General features: G+C 40.5%; 2 protein-coding genes across 2 annotated transcripts in view; one reads left to right on the forward strand and one right to left on the reverse strand.

The window, feature by feature from the left end:
* The window catches only part of LOC146253585 (myosin-11-like), a 94,837-nt gene extending 84,796 nt beyond the window's left edge, over nt 1-10,041 (reverse strand). Inside the window, exons 1-3 of the mRNA XM_084676704.1 lie at nt 8,747-10,041; nt 7,961-8,131; nt 7,503-7,659 (exon numbers count right to left, since the gene is read on the reverse strand). Of these exons, the coding sequence (XP_084532830.1) occupies nt 7,503-7,659; nt 7,961-8,131; nt 8,747-9,058 (640 nt within the window). The 5' untranslated portion in view covers nt 9,059-10,041. The remainder of the gene's footprint in view (nt 1-7,502; nt 7,660-7,960; nt 8,132-8,746) is intronic.
* A 118-nt stretch (nt 10,042-10,159) lies between these two features.
* Nucleotides 10,160-11,071, forward strand: hoatz (HOATZ cilia and flagella associated protein). Its single transcript, XM_084676702.1, has one exon. It carries the CDS (start codon nt 10,292-10,294, stop codon nt 10,766-10,768), a length of 477 nt encoding a protein of 158 aa, XP_084532828.1. The 5' UTR covers nt 10,160-10,291; the 3' UTR covers nt 10,769-11,071.
* The last annotated feature ends 7,935 nt before the right edge of the window (nt 11,072-19,006 follow it).

Genomic DNA, 19,006 nt, shown 5'->3' on the forward strand with positions numbered 1-19,006 from the left:
TATGTTGTCTGTTTGAGGTTTTCTATTCCAAAAAATGTATAAAAGGCAACATTTTTCAAAATGGTAAGGGATATTTTCACCCGGTCCCTAACTCGATGCTGCACAGTAGCATCTTCCGAATGTGAGACAAATGTCGAATATGAAAATAACTTCACCTCGGTCAATAAACACACTGTTTCGATGTATTTAGTGTGTAATACTCCCACACCTTGGATGACTTGGGTCGTAATGATTTCTCTGCCTCCGCCATGTGTTTCTGAACAAAGTTCCTCAACAACGTCTCCCTCAATGGCCTTTCCTCTACCTCCAACTTAACTTTTTTTAAATACTCAAACATCTCCGCAACATATTGAGTGGCGTAATAATCGCGCCACACAACGAATCGATAATGATATTCGTTGCCAACGCTTTTAATAATCTATTTTAATCTATTTAATCGATTCGTTGTTGCAGCCCTAGTCTTATTCTTATGTTGTTTTTCCGAAGCCCGTAAGAAACAATTCAAACTTAAGAAACTTAAGAAAATTTTCGAGAATGAGGCCCATTGTCTGCTCCTCCTGCGTGAAATATGCGGCTCTTGTTTCGTCCATATTTGCGATTGGACATACGGTTCAAACACCGCCCATTTATGTGAACGCGCACGTCTCTAGATTGGAGGTTTGAGTTAGAGAATTGATAACCACCGTCGTAGTTCCGTTTATCGTGATTGCGATTGTTAGGCTTGGTGTAGCCGGGTAACTGAAAGTAATACAGAGCATGTTGATCTTGAGTCGTAGTACAGGCCCCTGATGTCAGATTAGAACATTTTTGACAAACTGAATGCTCCGAACTCTTAAAGGGGTTATATAATGATTTAATCGGGTATTTCACATTGTTCCTTAAAGGGACAATTGACTGCAAAACCGATTTTACCTTGTCATAGTTGAATAATGACAGTTCGGTGGGTAAAATGAACATACCGTGAATATCAAAGTCCATTGACACCTCTTTCCTATTCAAATCTCTAAAAGAAAAAATTTGGCTGTAAAACGCTAGCTTTTCAACAAAGCTACCGGTCCTACGTAGGACTGGTGATCGCCCTCTTATTGGCTCTGGTCTGTATCTTTGTCACGCCCCGGAATTTACATCCAGACAAGCCCGAGGTAGCGTCTATCTCCGATACTAGTTTAGCTGCGCGCTGCTCTGTGTAAGATACTTATAAGGAATTACAAAGATGAATGTTTTGAATTATAACAAGGATATTGAAAATGGACCACGGTCGTAAATGCTGTGTTCCAGGCTGTAGCCTACAGGGAAGGCTAACACTCACAGTCTTCCCAAGGAGCCAAACATTCAACAGGCATGGCTGCTGTTGTCTTATGAGAAGATCCCGGCGAAGTTCGACACTCAATCATTCATTTGCTCTGAACATTTCACCCAAGACAGTTTTGACAACCTTGGACAATTGCAAGCAGGATTTGCTAGGAAGCTGAACCTGGAAAGAGGTGCTGTTCCGACCGTATGCTAAATGTATGCTCATTGCAACCGCCTATAAGGCCTATAAGGACAGTATGATGTTGTGCTAACAGTTATTAGCAATGCTAACGTTTCCTGTATAATATAGCATACCAGGTAGAATGCTAAATAAGTTTCTACACATATCAAATGACTCTAGCTAGACTAGCTGTAGTCAGCATTAGAAGGGAAGCTTCCGAAAAATAGCCAGAAAACGAACAGCAGTCTGGCTTATTGCTAACGCCTGTCTAGATAATCTATTTAAAAGAACTGGAGAAAGGCAGATGCTTGATACAGGAAACGGTAGCATTGCTAGTAACTGTTACTAGTAACACCTAGACTGTAGGTATGTAAACAAGTTTAGCTTGCTAACGCAAGAGCATAGGAAGAATGTGTGATAATTTAGCCTAGTTTATTGGCAATGGGGCTAACGTGGATTCATGTTCTTGACTGTGTTTCATTCAAATAAATAACCTGTGTAATGTAAATCTACAATTCAAGATGCATGTTTGTCCAGATCTTGGTCATGTTATTTTTCAGCAAGTTATTTAGGGCTAGCTAGCTAACTGAAGCCGAGTAGAATCAGGATATGGTTTGGTTGCTAAGACCCACCCAAGTCAATCCAGTTTGCTTCAACAACAGAAGTGGAAACAAGTAATGTTATCATTTCAAATGATATATAGTCAATCCGTTGAAAACAGTGTTGTGTAGACACAATATATTTATTTGCACGTTTTTATTTGAAGTCTCCAACTTCGGTGTTTCAGCGAGTGCTGCTGTTGGCCGTGATGCGTTTTTGCTCCCCAGCTTCACTGTTGAAAACCAACCAATCAGCGCGCAGCTCATCTAAATATTAATGAGCATAAAAGGAGAAAAGCTAGTGTTTTTTCCAGGGAACATTTCAGAGGATCTGTCAGTGGGCATAGAACAGCACCCAGGCCAGTTTCAACCCAACCAATGTTACATACCCTATTTGGAGACTGTAAGGAACAGTGTGAAATACCCCCAAAAAACTGTCAATTGCCCCTTTAAGGTCTCCGAATACGGTATTGTGGCAGATGGCAGGGAGAGGTGAGGGGAGTGGTTATTGAGGGAAGGTATCTGGCAGCCCTTTGGGTCCACCCCCGAGCCATGTAGGGACTTCCTGCTTCAACGAGACAGGCTGTGCAGAGCCTGTTTAAGGAGAGCCTTGCCACTCCCTATTAAGCCCCATTGTACCGAATTTGGCTGCAGTTCCACCAGAGTTCCACTGGGGGTGATCGCGAGCGAGTGCATGTTGAATGGGAGTCTATGGAGCTAAACGGCTAAATTTGTCTCTTTCGCCTGATTGTCGTTGAGAAATCTCCGATTTGATTGTAGTTTTTGCATGTTCAACATGGATTATAGGTCTAAAGTTGAATGAACGAGTACTTATGTCCTTTTGATTTCTTACAGGGTCATTGGTGCCTTTAAAGTGGAACTGAACTGATTTATGAAGTACGGCTCATATAATTATTAAAATAAAATCACAAAATGTTATCTGACAACTAAAAGAGCAAAATGTTCCATTTGTTAATAAAAACGTTTTAAACTTTACTATTTAACTAATGGGCGCAGCCATCTTTGAATCGTCATGTCTGTGACGTCACGAGAATGGTTAGGTACTGTGACTGCCGTCTGCTAGCAGTCATCAAGATAGACATTGATAGATTTTCAGGGAGAACAGAGGTATAAATTGCTTTAAACGAACCAGCTAAAACAAGGTGTTAAGTAGGATCTTACTGGCTGGTTGTACAAACACATTTTACAAGAGGCATTCACAATCATGTCCTACCCAAGCGGCAACCGGTTTTACGAAAATGGCTTGTATCTATACAGCGCCAAAGCCCGCCAGCTGCCCCTGGATTCAGAGTTTGCAGGGATCACTTTACAGAAGTGGTTTATATTTATAAACCTGTTAAATACACTAACGTTAATACACACACTGGCGTTTTTGACATAGCTACGCTATCTAGCTCTCTAGCTCCAAAATTTACATCTGATTGTACAGTAGCCAAAGCTAGCTCCGTTACGTAACGTTTCCTACACTATAGTTTGTTTAACTTAGCAGCAAACAAGTTATCAACTCAACCAGTGAGCATGTGGGGCTACTAGTAACTGAAACTTAGGCTACCAGCTATGTGTAGGGCACTCCAAACTTATTGTCAGATGCACAGAACAACACAGGGTCAGACCGAGCATAGGTTACACATATGATAAGCTAACATAAAAGGTATTTCTCCTCACACAGCATGGGAAAGAGCCTGTGCTCAATGATGAACGATCATTTTGGTGGACCACCAAACACCCAGGTTATGCAGGTCTTTGATCAGATCAATTCTGTCTTTTGGCATTGTCTGCAGTTACGACAAGTACCTAGCTAGCTACGAGTACATCACCACTCGGTGTTGTTCAACTTGTGAGTGTTAACTATATTTACATCTTTACATTGGACAAAAACACATATTCTGAATCATATGGGACAACTGCGGTCCTGCGGGTACATAATAACGGATTGGTTCGAAAGCATACGCCATAGGATGAAAAGGGATGGGTATGATGGGTCGACTTTCTTCAATTTTTAATGCAGTTTGACGGGTTGAAATTGAGAGCAACCATTCTCGTGACGTCAGATGTGTACGTCATTTAAACATGGCGGCGCCCAGTTCTTTTTGAGTACATAATTTACACACAAGAAATTTCGATTATTTATAGAATATGGCATAGAGTTGTATGTTATATATTTTTTTAATTCATTAAATGTATATACTATTATAATATCACTGTGTCTAATCGCAGTTCAGTTCCACTTTAACAACAGCCTAATGTTAGTCTATCGAGTCCCAAGTCACTTGTAACTAGTTTACAGCATATACAGGCTAACTATCCAGTGCCTACAAAACATTTATGATTGATTTAAAATGTTTACGCCTAATGTTTAAATTAAATATTTTTTTTATTGAAACTGTCCCATTGTCATTGTTGTTATTTTAAAGGCAACTTTTTTTAAATGAGCATGATGTGAGTGAATGAGATGGTGCAAGATCTAGCTAGGCTAACAAACGTGAAGTTCACAATGCTGTTTGTCCGTTGCATAGCAACAGTCACACGTACAGGACTATTTTCTCTCGGCTACTGAAATGCGATACACAACGTTTGTTGGCTAGAACTATTTTGTGCTGAAAGGCAGCTTACTTTTTATCTACTATTTATAATTTCGCTGGTAACCGTATTATAAAAGCAATAAGGTACGAGAGGCAGTACTTTATCGTCAATAATGTACGGGTTCCAGGGTTTGCCGGCCCTCCGCAATTTTCTCATATTTGACCATTGCTATGCATATTTGACCGCTGTCAAATGTCTTTTGTAGCACTCCGCAAGTAGTCCGGTAACTTTTCAACCCCAGTGTACTCTGTTGCTTAGCGACGTCAGCTGATTTGAAGCCTAAAGAATGTTCAAAGTCTATGAAGTTCAACGTCTTTGGCGAACTATTTCTCTGCTGATCAACAATACGAATGGTAACAAATACATTGTAAAAAGACACACTGTTAAGTTCTTTTTGTTGGCAAATAGCCGTGTAATAAGCGGGATGATGTATAGATCGCCGGTCATTATCGGGAAAATAAGCCCCTTCAGAGCGAAACAAAACCGCTTTCCGTCGGCGTGCTGTTCGCCCTGTCCCCGCTTATTTTCCTGATAATGACCGGCGTTCTATAGACCAATTATTTGTTTGTAAACAATCGGGATGTGCGCGCAATTTGGCTGCAGAAAACCGGGAAAGGATAGCATTTTAAATGGCAAAAGGACCACACGGATAATACAAATAGTTAGATTTTAAAAGACCAAAAAGATCGAGGAGGACAGCCTTTAAAAGAGAAAGCGATTACCCATTGATCTGTTGCATCAGAATGTTGATTTGGGTCACGAAAGTCTTGAAATTTGAATGAGAATGTCGCCCGGTACAGACTGCATTGTCAAGCGGCAGCCATGTCTTCACGTCATGTCACAAAGTTCATAATTGTACAGTTTTACAGTCAAGTCTACATAAAAAAAGTTGAGCAGGGCAGCTTTCTAGAGATATGGGAATTCTGCTTTTAGCCAGCTGGTCCGATTATTTTTGTGATTTGTTTAAACTGGCAATCTGAGTGAGACTGCATCCCAGTTACACTGTTTTGATGTTAGCCTCAGTCAGACTCGCTCACTGGCAGTGTGCACAATGTTGTATTTCACTCCATTCTACACCAGAAACGTCAGGGAGGACTGCCTAATGTAGATACGAGCCTGATGAAGATAGCCAGAATCTCGGATTTCTTTAACCAAGCCTGTTTAATTTGTCATTTGCCTAAGAAAGCGACCTCCGTTAGACAGGCTAGCTTTGCCCAATCACTTGATCAGGCTATTTAAGGGTATCGGCTATTTAAGAGCCTCAAAAAGTTAATATCAAGCCCTGCAATCCAGTGGCCAGAGATATATGATGACCTGATCGACACTCAAAGTGTAATAGACCAGGGAGAAGTTCGTCTTTCGCAACCGACATGCGCAGTTGAGCCTGCTTGACAGTTGTGTGACGTAGGGTGATAATTGGTCTATACATTATCCCTTACAAAAGAAACATTCTCATTTCCGGAGCTTTCAAACAATCAGTAAAGTGTGGATAGCAACAACAGCTAGCTTGCCTCTAGCAAACTGCTTTTGAATTAGCCATGTCCTAAACTAATAACAAACTTATTTACGTTTTGGGGGACTTATTTTCAGTTAGCAGACGGTACTATTTGAATCGCAATTCCATCTGAAATACTGCCAGTGACAACATTGTTACAGTAGCTTGTTTCAAAGGGGGTTCCTTGTTTCAAAGGGTGTTCTTAATGAATCATGCAATATGAGTAGGCTAAATGCTTGAAAATATCACTAGAAGGGAAAACGTACCCACCTGCAACCGACGCAAGCAAGCACACCCTACAATTTCCCCAGAAATTGTACCCTATCTAGTTGATTGTGTGGTTGCTTATAAAAAAGATGATGTGACCAGAAACTTGGTGGTATGAGACGGATTAAAGACGACATTGACATTGGACTGTGTGTGTCGGTTATTACTAAGCTTGATGGTGTGGAAACCCCTCAACCTGCTACAGTATTTAATATGGGTTGGGCTGAAAATGGCCCTGGTGCTGTTCTATGCGCCCTAATGCAACCCTGTGAAATAGCCCTGGAATGAAACGAGAGGTTTTCTCCCTTTCATTTATGCTCATGAATATTTAGATGAGCTGCGTGCTGATTGGTTGGTTTACAACGAGCGAAGCTGCGGAGCAAAGACGCAACATGGCCAACCAGTGGGCTGGTCTGTATGTACATTTTGAGGCATGACAAAGGCACAGACCAGAGCCAAATAAATTGTGAGATTTGCATAGGAAAGAGGTGTCAATGGACTTTGAGGTGCACTGTATGTCCATTTTACCCACCGAACTGTCGTTATTCAACTATGACAAGGTAAACTCGGTTTTGCATTCAATTACCCCTTTAAGACAAGCTAATGCATTGAGAAAAAAATATAAATAATAATTGGCTAAAAATAGCAAATGGATCATTTGCTTAATAAGGGTCAGGTCTAAGGCCTCCATGTATGGGTATTTTGAAGTTGTCACCCATGTCTGTAGAGAAGGAAAGTAGGGTCTTGGTTTTAGGTCACGTCTAGACCACACAGACCAGACAAACCAAGGTCAGTGATTGGGTCAAAGCAAGTACAGAGGGTTCTTTTAACCTTACTACATACAGAATCAAACACGAGGCTTCCCAGTTAGAAGTCTGGAAAGCCTTATGTATTTGTTTGCGCATTGTTTCTTTTTGATAATTAAACACACATTTGTGAAAATTTACATCTTTCTGTCTGATCTCCTAAATTGTATGTGTCTCAGCCCTCTGACTCACCGGTTGTGCAAGTACACTCATGCATACACACACACACACACACACACACATGCACACACAGCTACCTTGCATCATGTTCCTGTAGGCATTGTCAGTGATGGAGTAGATATGCGGGGGCACCTCGTGGCGTTTCTTGCCCTTGTACATCTCAATGATCTTCTCAGAGTAGATGGGCAGCATCTTGTAAGGGTTAACCACCACGCAGAACAGGCCTGAGTAAGTCTGGTGGAAAATGAAGAACATTTGATGATGATGAGGAGAAGGTAGGGACTAAACCTTTCTTGATGACCTGACCTATAGTGTATTGTGTTCATTGGTGGGGACAGTTGGACAGCATTGACTATAAAAGTTTCTACTTGAGTGTGTGTTTGTGTGTTTATACAGTATGTGCGTATGTGCCCTGTGCGTCTCTATGTATGTGTATATGACAGAAAGAAATGGAGAAAGAAATGCAACAGCTCTAAAAAGAAGAGGGAATTTCTGACAGGTGTGTGTATGGGTGTTTCTACATAGAAGTACTTACGTAGATGAGGCTGGAGAAGTACCTCTCCCTGAGGTTGTGCAGGACGGATGCCTCATTTAGGCATGTGAGGGCAGCCATGTCCTCTGTCTTGCTGAACTTAGGAGGGTTCATCTTCTGGATGTCATCCTTGTTGACCGTCAACTTCTGGCCATTGGAGAGTTCCACTAGTACCTTGAAGGACAAGGTAGGAAGGAGGTAAGACCACACAAGACCGTGTTAAAATACAATAACATTCTCATATAATCTCTTACAGTCCACTCTGACTAAACTGAACAGGTGACAAGCTGTTACCAATCCAGTTGTGTCCAATTTGGCAAGGAAAGGCATACAGTAAGGGCTACAGTATTTTTTGAGTGTTCAATTGTATCAGAGAGTAGAGACACAAATCATGTTAAATTATAGAAGACAGAAATCATCACGAGAATCAGAAACAATCAACTGCTGGATTTTTCAATGTCTGATCCTTATAAACCGAGGATGTTTAAATGTTTGTAAATCCAAACTATCTGCCTGCATCTCAGTACTCTCAGTGGCTTCCCTTTCCTCTCCTTCACACCCTTACATCCTCTGACCTGTAAGTAAAAACAATATGGAGGTTTTATTATATATACTATTACATATATATATATATATATATATATTCCAGTTTAGGTAGAAGAAAACTCACAAGGAGAAGAAGCCATGTAAAGCTATTTAGATATAACAATCTTTGTCCTGAACTGAAACCATTTTGGACACTGGACCCATTATGCTGGTACAGCTGACCACACAACTCTAGAACGTTACCTCGTCTCCTTTTTCCTCCTTAATACTGGCTGCTTCAAAGCCCTCTCTCTCTGATGGGATCCACACCATCTTCTTGGCCGACCAATCGGCCTGGGCCATTCCGCTGTTCCGAAAGTCATTATCCAGGAAGAGGAATTTGCTGTCATCACTGGCAGGATCACTGGCAGCCATCTTGGACATGTCACTGGCCCTAGGTTTGATCTCAAAACTGCTTGTCGTTGAATCCTTAATGGAACTGTATCTATTATTGAGATAATCATAGAGAAATATAGGCCTAGTATATAGTGTTGCTGTTTTGTAGCAGAAGAACATAACACAGTTTTGTGGTTTGAAATACTTCCAACAAGAGCCGTGGTGCCCTCCAAATGTCTAAAAATCGAAATGCCTTGACATGCAAACAACAATATGACATTGAATCATAATATAAAAGATACAATAAAAACATCAGTGTTCTCTTTGTCACCCACCAACCCATCTGTCCCTCTCCCTCTCTCTATCAGTAAACTGTCTACTCAAATTGAATAGATAAATACAGGTGCTACTAGCTAACCATACAAATGCATGCTGTTTGCATTACTTACTCACTTATCTTCTCTGCCTGTGGAGCACAAGGCTCCACTGGCTGCCTTGAGTGACCACAATAAACTATGTAAATTAGCAGAATGAAGATAACCGCTATCATACAACAGGCGAGGTGCCATGCTGGAATGCCCATGTTTGGGTACCTGGCTTCTTCTCACTGGCAGTGTCTTGGTGGCCTTTCGAGGGATGCTCGGGACTTACCAGTGAGCTACCTTATAAGGAAAGCAGCTCAGCATGCTGCCAAGTGTCCATCCAAGCTTACTGTTTACACCAAAATTATGACATGTCACAAGGTTCTGTGATGTGTGGTAGTGGCACAATGGTTGACAGGTAAAGACTGATAATCTTGTATGTACAGTAGCTGTTCTCTGTAATTTGTTGGGTGTTCTTAAGAATAACACCACTATTAGAAAAGTAGGTAACTATAACAATTTTGTTTATGGATTTAAAAAGATCATGCTGACATACTGAATGTCAGATTAGCTAGAGAGGTGTCATCATGTTTTTTTTTTTCTTGTAGTCCTTATTTAACCAATTATTTAGTTGAAATATTTGACACAAATACTTTTTTTTAATGAAAGTTAGTCAAGACCTAGCTTGGTGTTGTTTTGAATTAAATCCTAAGTAGACAAAACTTTACAATAAAATAAAAGAAATGCCACTTGCCTTCTTTTTCGGTAATGTCGAGATGGCTATATCTCTCGGTGCTACAGTGCAGGTCTCAGACGGAGTCCAGGTAGAAACAGCACAGGTAGAAGTGTGAATTAACTGCGGCAGCATCCTACACGTGTATTTAAACAGTTCCGTGCCATCTATGGGAGGAGCGGTGCGTGCGGTCCGCCTCGTTTCCGTGGTGACCAAAACTGACAACAGTCCGCATTTGGTGCCTCTCCAGTCTATACTGACGTTGATGACCCCCACCCTTCTCGTTTTATATTTCTGAGCATTAGCAATAACCTTAAAATGTCTGTACTTCGTAAAGAGGTAGAGGAGGAAGAGTTTGAGAAGTACTACACTGTGTTTGACGGCTCCTCACAGGAGGATGTCTCTCATGCCAAGTTGCTGTGGAATTCTCTGTCCCTCTTACCACCGCAGGAGTCGCGCTTGGAGTCGTCCGATATACACCAGAGGCTACCGCTAGCTAGGTCAAGTAAGGACACCAGTGCTATCTCCAAATCAGTCGCTGAGCACAAAGTGCCGCCACAAAAGAGTAGCAAGCAGCTAGCTCTAATTGGGGAGAGAAAGAAATACTTAGGTATGGCCAAACAGAGAGGGGAAATTCTGGATCTACTGATGAAGCAAAAAGGGCTGAGGATACAGAAGGAGATTGCCTCTCGTCCCTACAAGCCCAAGCAGAGGGACGGGTTTAAGAGTGTAGGAAATGATGCTAAAAAATCTTCAGAAGACTTGAACATTGAGGAGGTCAAGCTGCTACAATAGTTTCAACCAACTAATCACACGCATAGCCTATTGGACACCTTTAATTCTTTGTTCTCAATAAAGTGTGTTTCCATGTATCAGTCAACCACAACAGCAGTAACAGGTTTTGTTTTTTTGGGGTTTTAGCTTTGTTATTTAATTGAACCTTGTATATGTTTAAACCACACTACTGTACCTTTTCCCTTAAAGGTACACTATAGAATGTACAATATTCAAAAGAATCAATTAACCAGTCTTCAAAGCCATCACTGTCCATTCATTTAAAAGATTCAAAATGTAAACAAAATCAAATAAATGATCAATCACTTTCTCTGTATGATTTGATACAGTTCACTTATCGTTGTCGAGAGTTTGTACTCTCGTTCCAGAAGATTTCACTTGCGTGTGTGGGTGGCTCGCCATCTCGGTTCAAAGAAACCGTTGGTTTCCAGCAAGTTCTTCAATTCAATGTTTCCAGAAGGCTTTTCTTCAATTTCAATCACAGAATAAAAAACCTGGCATTGTTGGATGATTTAAACAACAGGACCATAAGAATTTATTAAACCATCTTATCTTCTCGAAATAATAGCCTATGTTAGAACACATGGAATTAGCTGCGTAGCTAAACTTCACACGTTCACAGCTTTACATTTCAATAAACAATTGAACTGTTATTTCTGACAATGATTACAGTATTATCAACCAAAACAAAGTACATTAATTTTAGAAATAAAATCAGGCATGAAAACGGGTCAGGGGTGAAAAAGGTGAGAAGGGTAGGCCTATTACCCCTCTAAGGGGGTCCAGGTGCATGCTCCCTCATAAGAAAAAAGTAAATATTCTATATTTTAAAGCAGCAATCTGATGCATTTTGAGATACTTTTTTTGCCAACCTGGGGAGAGCTGGAGAAACGTAACTTAAGCCATGAGTCAAAAATGATTATGGCCTCCTTACTAAGTATTATGCAAGCCATTTCATGCCAGCCTGTCATTGCTTGTGGAGAAAAAAAGGTGCCGGTACTCTCTTGCATTGGCAAATCATTATGACATTTGAGATTTCTACAGTGAAAAACAAAACTTGGATTGTTGGTAGGCGACATCAACAATTTATTGTTAGCCTATTTATTAACAACATAAATGCAAAGCCTCGGCTTAATGGCTGTGTTGCGGCACAGGCAGGGACGGACTGGGAGTAAAAATAGGCCCCAGACTTTTATCCAGACCAGCCCACCAGAACCGGTCCACTGCTGCCTGCTAATGCATGCATAGTCTGATGTGATGCTAGTTCGGGAGTTCGATAGTTCTACTTAAAGGCCAACTTTTTTGGGCCTTGTGTAAAATAAAAATGGTTGTTTTTTAATTGGTAAAACCTTGTCTAGTGAAAGTGATGTCTTTTTTTCTCTTTCTTTTTCAGCCACACCCTTATGTTTCTTATCCTCGTTTCCATTGTTATTCTTCTCCCGGTGTTCCCGATGGCCAGTACGCTACTGCGGGGCTATTCCGCGGTGGTGGATTTTAAAGTAATATTTTTAAATTATTGTGCTGTCAGGGGGTGCTGCAGCCCCCTCAGCACCCCTAGTTTACCACGTATATTCTCATTTTCTTATTTTCATCAGTTCAATATGTTCAAAATTGATAGAAAATCAACTTAAATAGCCTACATAGGCTAACATTTAGCATAATGCATTAAACAATGATGACCAATCATTGGCTACACACCATAGCCGTTAATGTATGGATGTTAGATTGTGATTTCAAATGTTTAGGCATCAGGCATAGGCCTGTATCTCGAACCTAAATCCGCCCTCCATTTCCCCAACACAAAAACAATGTTAAAAAGTTAGGCTACTGGGTGTATTGATTAATAGTAGGCTTTTTTTTTTACTATGTCAAAAAAGCCAATTTAGATGAGTTTAGAGGGTATTTTTTAATCAACAAAGTAAAGGTCTAAAAAGGTCCTCGACCTACGTAGCCTATCGTTCACAACGTCAATCATGGCGTGTCATTTTTTTTTTATTGATGCGGTGGATGAGGGAGCTGTCATTGAACACGATTTAAAGGGAACATTCTTTCTGGAAGAAGTCACGTGGCCGTGTGCATTGCTTTTGCCGTGGTGGATTGTATGATCCATGTTTTACCTCTCGGGCTGCTTAAGAATAGGGTGCACGCGCAATTAGCTTGACTACTTAAATCTGACTTGAATTAGTAGGACTGCGTGAGCTGAAATTGGCCTTTATGGAACCGCTTTAGCCCCGCTTGACTAATTAAACTTATTCAAGTCTGGTTTAGGACTTTAAGTCTAGTTTTTTTGAGCAGTCTTTATGGAACAGGCCTCAGGTTAGCCGTTCAGCATGTGTTACCATGGCGATCTACCCCGGTAACAAGTGATCCACCGTCATAGTATAGAAAAGCCTGGGTTGAACCTGAAGTTACCCCGCTAACGCCAAATCTTGATTCGTAGTACAGGCCCCAGGTTCATCTGAGTCTTGTCATCATTCCCTTGCATCTCTGTGTATCCATCCCTTGACCCCCTTATTTGTGTTTCTCCACAGACCGTGAGGACCAGTGTATTCTTTGCACGTAAGTCAAAACACCAAATACTGACTTTTTTGTTTGTTTTTTGTATCAGACACACTCACACATACACACTGGTCATTAATCAGCCTGTCAGATGACTGAAAGGGTTCAAGTAAAGGTTGTTTTCAATAGACCAATTTATTGTTTGTAAACATTCACGATCCACGCGCAATGTGGCTGCAGAAAACCGGGAAATGGTAGCATTTAAAACGGAAAAAGGACCACACAGATCATACAAATAGTTAGATTTAAAAAGACTAAAAAAGTCGAGGAGGACAGCCTGAAAGAGAGAAAGCGATTCCCCATTGATCTGTCGCATCAGAATTTTGATTTGGGTCACGAAAGTCTTGAAATTTGAGTGAGAATGTCGCTCGGTACAGACTGCATTGTCAAGCGGCAGCCATGTCTTCACGTCATGTCACAAAGTTCATAATTGTACAGTTTTACAGTCAATTCTACATCTAAAAAGTCGAGCAGGGCAGCTTTCTAAAGACAGGGGCGCAAAAAGTGGGTATGCGCTATACCATGGGGGTGAGGGTGCACGCGCAATTAGCTTGGGTACTAAAATCTGACTTGAATTAGTAGGACTGCGTGAGCTGAAATTGGCCTTTATGGAACCGCTTTAGCCCCGCTTGACTAATTAAACTTATTCAAGTCTGGTTTAGGACTTTAAGTCTAGCTTTTTTGAGCGGCCTTTATGGAATAGGCCCCCGATGTTTCTGGTTGGACTTGGACCTCTGTTGATGTGTCTGGCTCTGGCACATGCAGTCTTTTACTGCCTTTCTGAAGCCATGCTAACATAATTACTTACAAACGAAAGTCATTTAGTTTCTAGGTTTGAAAGCAGCAGTGAAAAATTTGTTTTACTCAGGCATCAGTTGATGCAAAAAAGATTGGGCTGATTTGAGCAAAAAATTGTTTTTGGAGCTTGATGTAAAACAAACAAACAGCCGTTTGTCCAATTGGTAAAACATTGTCTAGTGAAGGTGATTAGTGTTAGCCTGGCTGCCAGCCCAACTTAGCCCCGCCCACAAATACATTTTGGTCAGGAAGTTGGGTCTGAGGGTTGAATTTGTTTTCAACTAACAACATATTATGTTGCTCTGATTGGTTGTAGGTCTATCCAATTGAGCGAAGAGGCATTTGTTTTACGAGTTCGGTTGAAACAAGCCCCATAGTTACAGCCCAACGGAGTTATCAGGCTAGATTAGTGTGTTTGCTGCAAGCAAAAACACTATTGTTATTCTCAGGGACGTGCACATTAATTTTGAAAGGCAGTTGCTCTGGCCTGAAAAAAAGGGCACCCCCCCCCTCACAAAAAAACGAAAAAGAAATAGCCTGCCTACTAATGATAATTCATGTCATGCATTACTTCCATCATTGATTCTTCTTGTTAAAACAAAATATTATAAACTAACCATCAGCAGACATGTAGCTTTTCCTACCAAAAAATTATCATGTGATAACGGGCTGATAGCCGTCTGATTATTTAGGCTAAACGTGGCAAACTGAGCCTGGATTTATGGAGATTTTTATTGATTTTATAAAACTTGATAATTGTTAGTTTGTTATACATTTCTACAACTTAGAACTCACCTTTTCTGACAACGTCAAAGCAGTTTTTTATCGACACACATTAAAACAACTGTGACCGTCTCTTAAGTGCAAGAAAAAGCAGGCTCAGGTGGCGGTTGCGTGCAGTACCGCAGAGTAAACAGAGTAGGGGGCATACCATAGAGTCAATATAACTAGAGACAGCTACTTTTGTCTTCCAAGATGGCGTCCCCATTCATTTCTATGAAAAGTGCTCAGTGGCGCAGTGAGGCAAGCGAGAGCTCCTAACGGATCTTTCCAGACCGACTCGTCTGGTCTTGCGCAGAAGCTTGTTCCTAGCTCCGAAACTCATGCATGCTTGCAACTAGCTGTATACGTCATACTTTGCGACAACCAGTCGCAAGCTTGTGAGCTGGAGCTAAGGCATTGCAGAAAACTGTCAGAATGTGGTACAAGTCCGATCAAGAAGCAGATAGCCTACATGTGAACTTTACGAAAATCAATACTATTAGTACTGTAGTATTATGCGTTTAGGGCCTATACGTTGTTCTTTTTGCTTTGTGTTTATAGTTTAACTGCTTATGTATTGTGTCGGATAAATAAACTTTAAACCTGAATATCTGGCTCCGTTGTTGTTCTAGCTTTGCAAAGCAAATTAAGCCTATACCTTTACTATTATAATGATGATGAGTGTTGTTTACAATTACTAGCTTATTGTTAATGCCATCGTTGTGGTGTTAACTGACTTAAAGTTCTAACAATATAACGACCATAACAATATTGACGTTATCAGACATGATTTATTCATCTTTGTCTTTGCCTCAGAATAACATGTCAACAATATATAATGAAGCCGTAACATGCCACGATATTATAACTAATTAGATTAGGCTATAATTACATTTGTCATGCCATGTGCATAATAGCGTTCATTACAAAATGGTTAAATCTGCTTTAAAATAACTTAAATTAACTCTACAAACAACCGTCATGTATGTGCAACCATTTGTAAAACTACAATAAAGGCAGGCAGCTGTAGATTATCAAATCCTTTCTCTTTGTTCTCATTCAGCTCAGGTAAATCAGCAATTTGCTGATGCTCCCTTTTGTAGAGTCGGGTAGAAAATCGGAAATGCAATACCAACTACATCCACCGGGGCTGTTGCCTCAAGCCGAGAGGTGGGGGCTTGGGGCATACCCCCCTCCCCCTTGTAACTTCCACTCTTGTTGCCCATAGGCTTATCGATTGGAAGTGAATAAGGCTACTTTATGAAATGTTTTGGGTGGCGATTTTTTAAATCGAGGTCTCCATGAAATTCTGCAGCTGTTTAAATTCACTATTATTTATTTATTTTCCTCGGAAGGGCACTTTGACTCGAGGAGGGCAAACGGGCAGTTGTCCGGACAACCTTAGCCATAGCCTGTGCACGTCCCTGTTATTCTGCATACTTATTATAAATTTTCCTCCCACTTTTTTCCTTCGCCTACTCCTTTCATACCGTTTAACCCTTGTATTCGCCTCAGGTCATTCTGACCCATCAGTCATTGTGACCCACCTTCGTTTGCGACAATTTTACCGCATACAAAAACAAAGTGAAGCATTTTCTTTTAACTGTTGGGCTGTCTCAGACCCCCCACATTGCGAAGGTTAAAAGAAAATTATTTTTATTTGCCTTTGTATTGGGTAAAATTGGGTAAACACAACGATGGTTCGCTATGAACCTTTTGGTCATGTGACCCGAAGGCAGCACAAGGGTTAACATAGAAACACCGTTCAAACTTCACTTGATTAAAGTCTGAACTACTTTAGTGTGCTATTACTTTTCTCACAGATAACTTAAAGTTTTTAAGTTATTAAAGTTTAAAGTGCTTAAAAAAATGAATGGGTTTCAATGATTCAGAATTTTCAAGTCAAATTCAATTGTGACGTCATGCACTGACAGAACTGTTTCTCACCGAGTCCATTTTTTACACTGTTTAACACTTTCTTGTCTGAATATGCAGACTTTTTCAAATAATATACCTGAAATGTTTATACCATTTTGAAGACAAGATGTAGGGCTTTCTAATGATGTAAATATTTATATGATTATGTTAGGCAGATCATCCTTTATCAAGACGATTTCACTGAGCCATTCTGACTAAAATCTTCTCCGTCGTCAATACTTTTTTAGAAAACATCATTTTTAACCACTTTCAATAAAAGATAGAGGACATGTTAGAGTGTATGAAATGTGCGTAACTTTGTCATAACAAGGTATGTACATTGAGCTTAAAATGTACATAATCTAGCTAGATCATAAGTAAGTTTCACAGAAATCTGTAAAAATTGAGGCTCAACACTGTTATAGCTGACCGTCACGAACAGCCAAACCGGGGTTCAAAAGGCTGGCCTTGGCCATACTACAAACAAATGCTTCATCGCTGAAAAGTTTTTAGTTTTAATTGACGATATTGAACACAGACGTTAAGAAACTTGTCTTTAATCTAAATATCTTCTCCGTTTGCAATTTGAAGCAGTATATCTAATAGACCTATTATTTGTTTGTAAACATTTGGGATGCGCGCGCAATGTGGCTGCAGAAAACCGGGAAAGGATAGCATTTTAAATTTCTAAGGGACCACACGGATAATACAAATAATTAGATTTAAAAATACCAAAAAGGTCGAGGAGGACAGCCTATAAGAGAGAAAGCGATTACCCATTGATCTGTCGCATCAGAATTTTGATTCGGGTCACGAAAGTCTTGAAATTTGAGTGAGAATGTCGCCCGGTACAGACCGCATAGTCGAGCGGCGAATGTCTTCACGTCATCACAAAGTTAGCTTTCAGCTTTCAAGATATGAGGGAATTCTGCTTTTCGCCAGCTGGTCCGATTATTTTTCTGATTTGTTTAAAGGCCATATGGCAGGTTGATTTTTCCAACGAATTTTCGCAATTTACATGTTGGTTATAAACATTTAAACTGTTATCTATTGTATTTGACGTTGTTGGTTGTCACAAAACGTAATATAATACGAAAAAGTAGGTACTTTTTTGCAATGATTCTCCTTTCCCCCACAATGCATTGCATGACGTCACGTTGGGGAGACGATAGACCAAAGCCCGCCTTTAGACCATTGAGATCAACGAGAGATATTAACGAGAAAGTGTTCAGCAGTAGATAGTTTATAGATAAATACATTGATAGAATATATAATTAGCATAGATATAAAGATCAAGAGATAGATATATAGATAGCATAGATAGATAGATATATATATAGAGAGAAATAGATAATAAATAGACACAGCCAGATAGCATAGCTAGCTAGCACTATAGCTACTTAGCTAATAGCTACTAGTACTAGCCTACATATATAGATATAGAGCTAGATAGAAATATTTATAGGTAGGAAAAATGGTAAACTACTGTGTTTGTGGGGGGTGTACAAACTCCACCCTAACTGGACACAGGGTCCATGGCTTCCCGATGAACCACAAGGCAACGCTCAGACAGTGGGTACAATTTGTCCGTGTTAGGCGGGAAGATTTTTCAATGACCTCTGCCACCAAGAACTCCAAGATCTGCAGCGCGCATTTCAGGGAGGAGGATTACAACCCAGGGGACATGAGGATGGTTTCTCTGGGGTTGAAGAGGCTGAGCCAGGCACGGCTTATTCCGACCGCCGTGCCGTCTGTGCACACGCACCTTTCTGCCTGCCCTGGCCCGAGACCGAGAAGCACTGACAAGCTTGGTGCCGCCCGTCGCAAGCGAGAGCTGGCAACGGTAAGCCTCAGTCTAATGTTTACAAGTTGCACGTTTGCTAGCCCCATAACACGAACCCCCCAACTACAGTCATGATCAGTGTGACATTAGAAAAGCACATTTCGTGACTCATGAATATGAACCAAAACAAAATTGTTCTTAAGTACATGTCCAAAAGCTTGTCATATCTATCTAGATAGCACGCCATGGCTAGTGTTTGGATCTTTGAGTGATCACCAAGTGGCTTTCATAACTGTGTGTGTGTTTGATTTAGTTGATTGATTTAGTTTCCCTTTCCTGATAGAACGTGACTATTATGGTTCTCTTTCATATGTATGTACCTGTGACCGTGTCGCTGACCTTTTTTAATTTCTTTGCGC

This window comes from Hypomesus nipponensis, chromosome 17 (assembly GCF_054491055.1).
Source record: "Hypomesus nipponensis isolate SF chromosome 17, ASM5449105v1, whole genome shotgun sequence".
NCBI lineage: Eukaryota > Metazoa > Chordata > Actinopteri > Osmeriformes > Osmeridae > Hypomesus > Hypomesus nipponensis.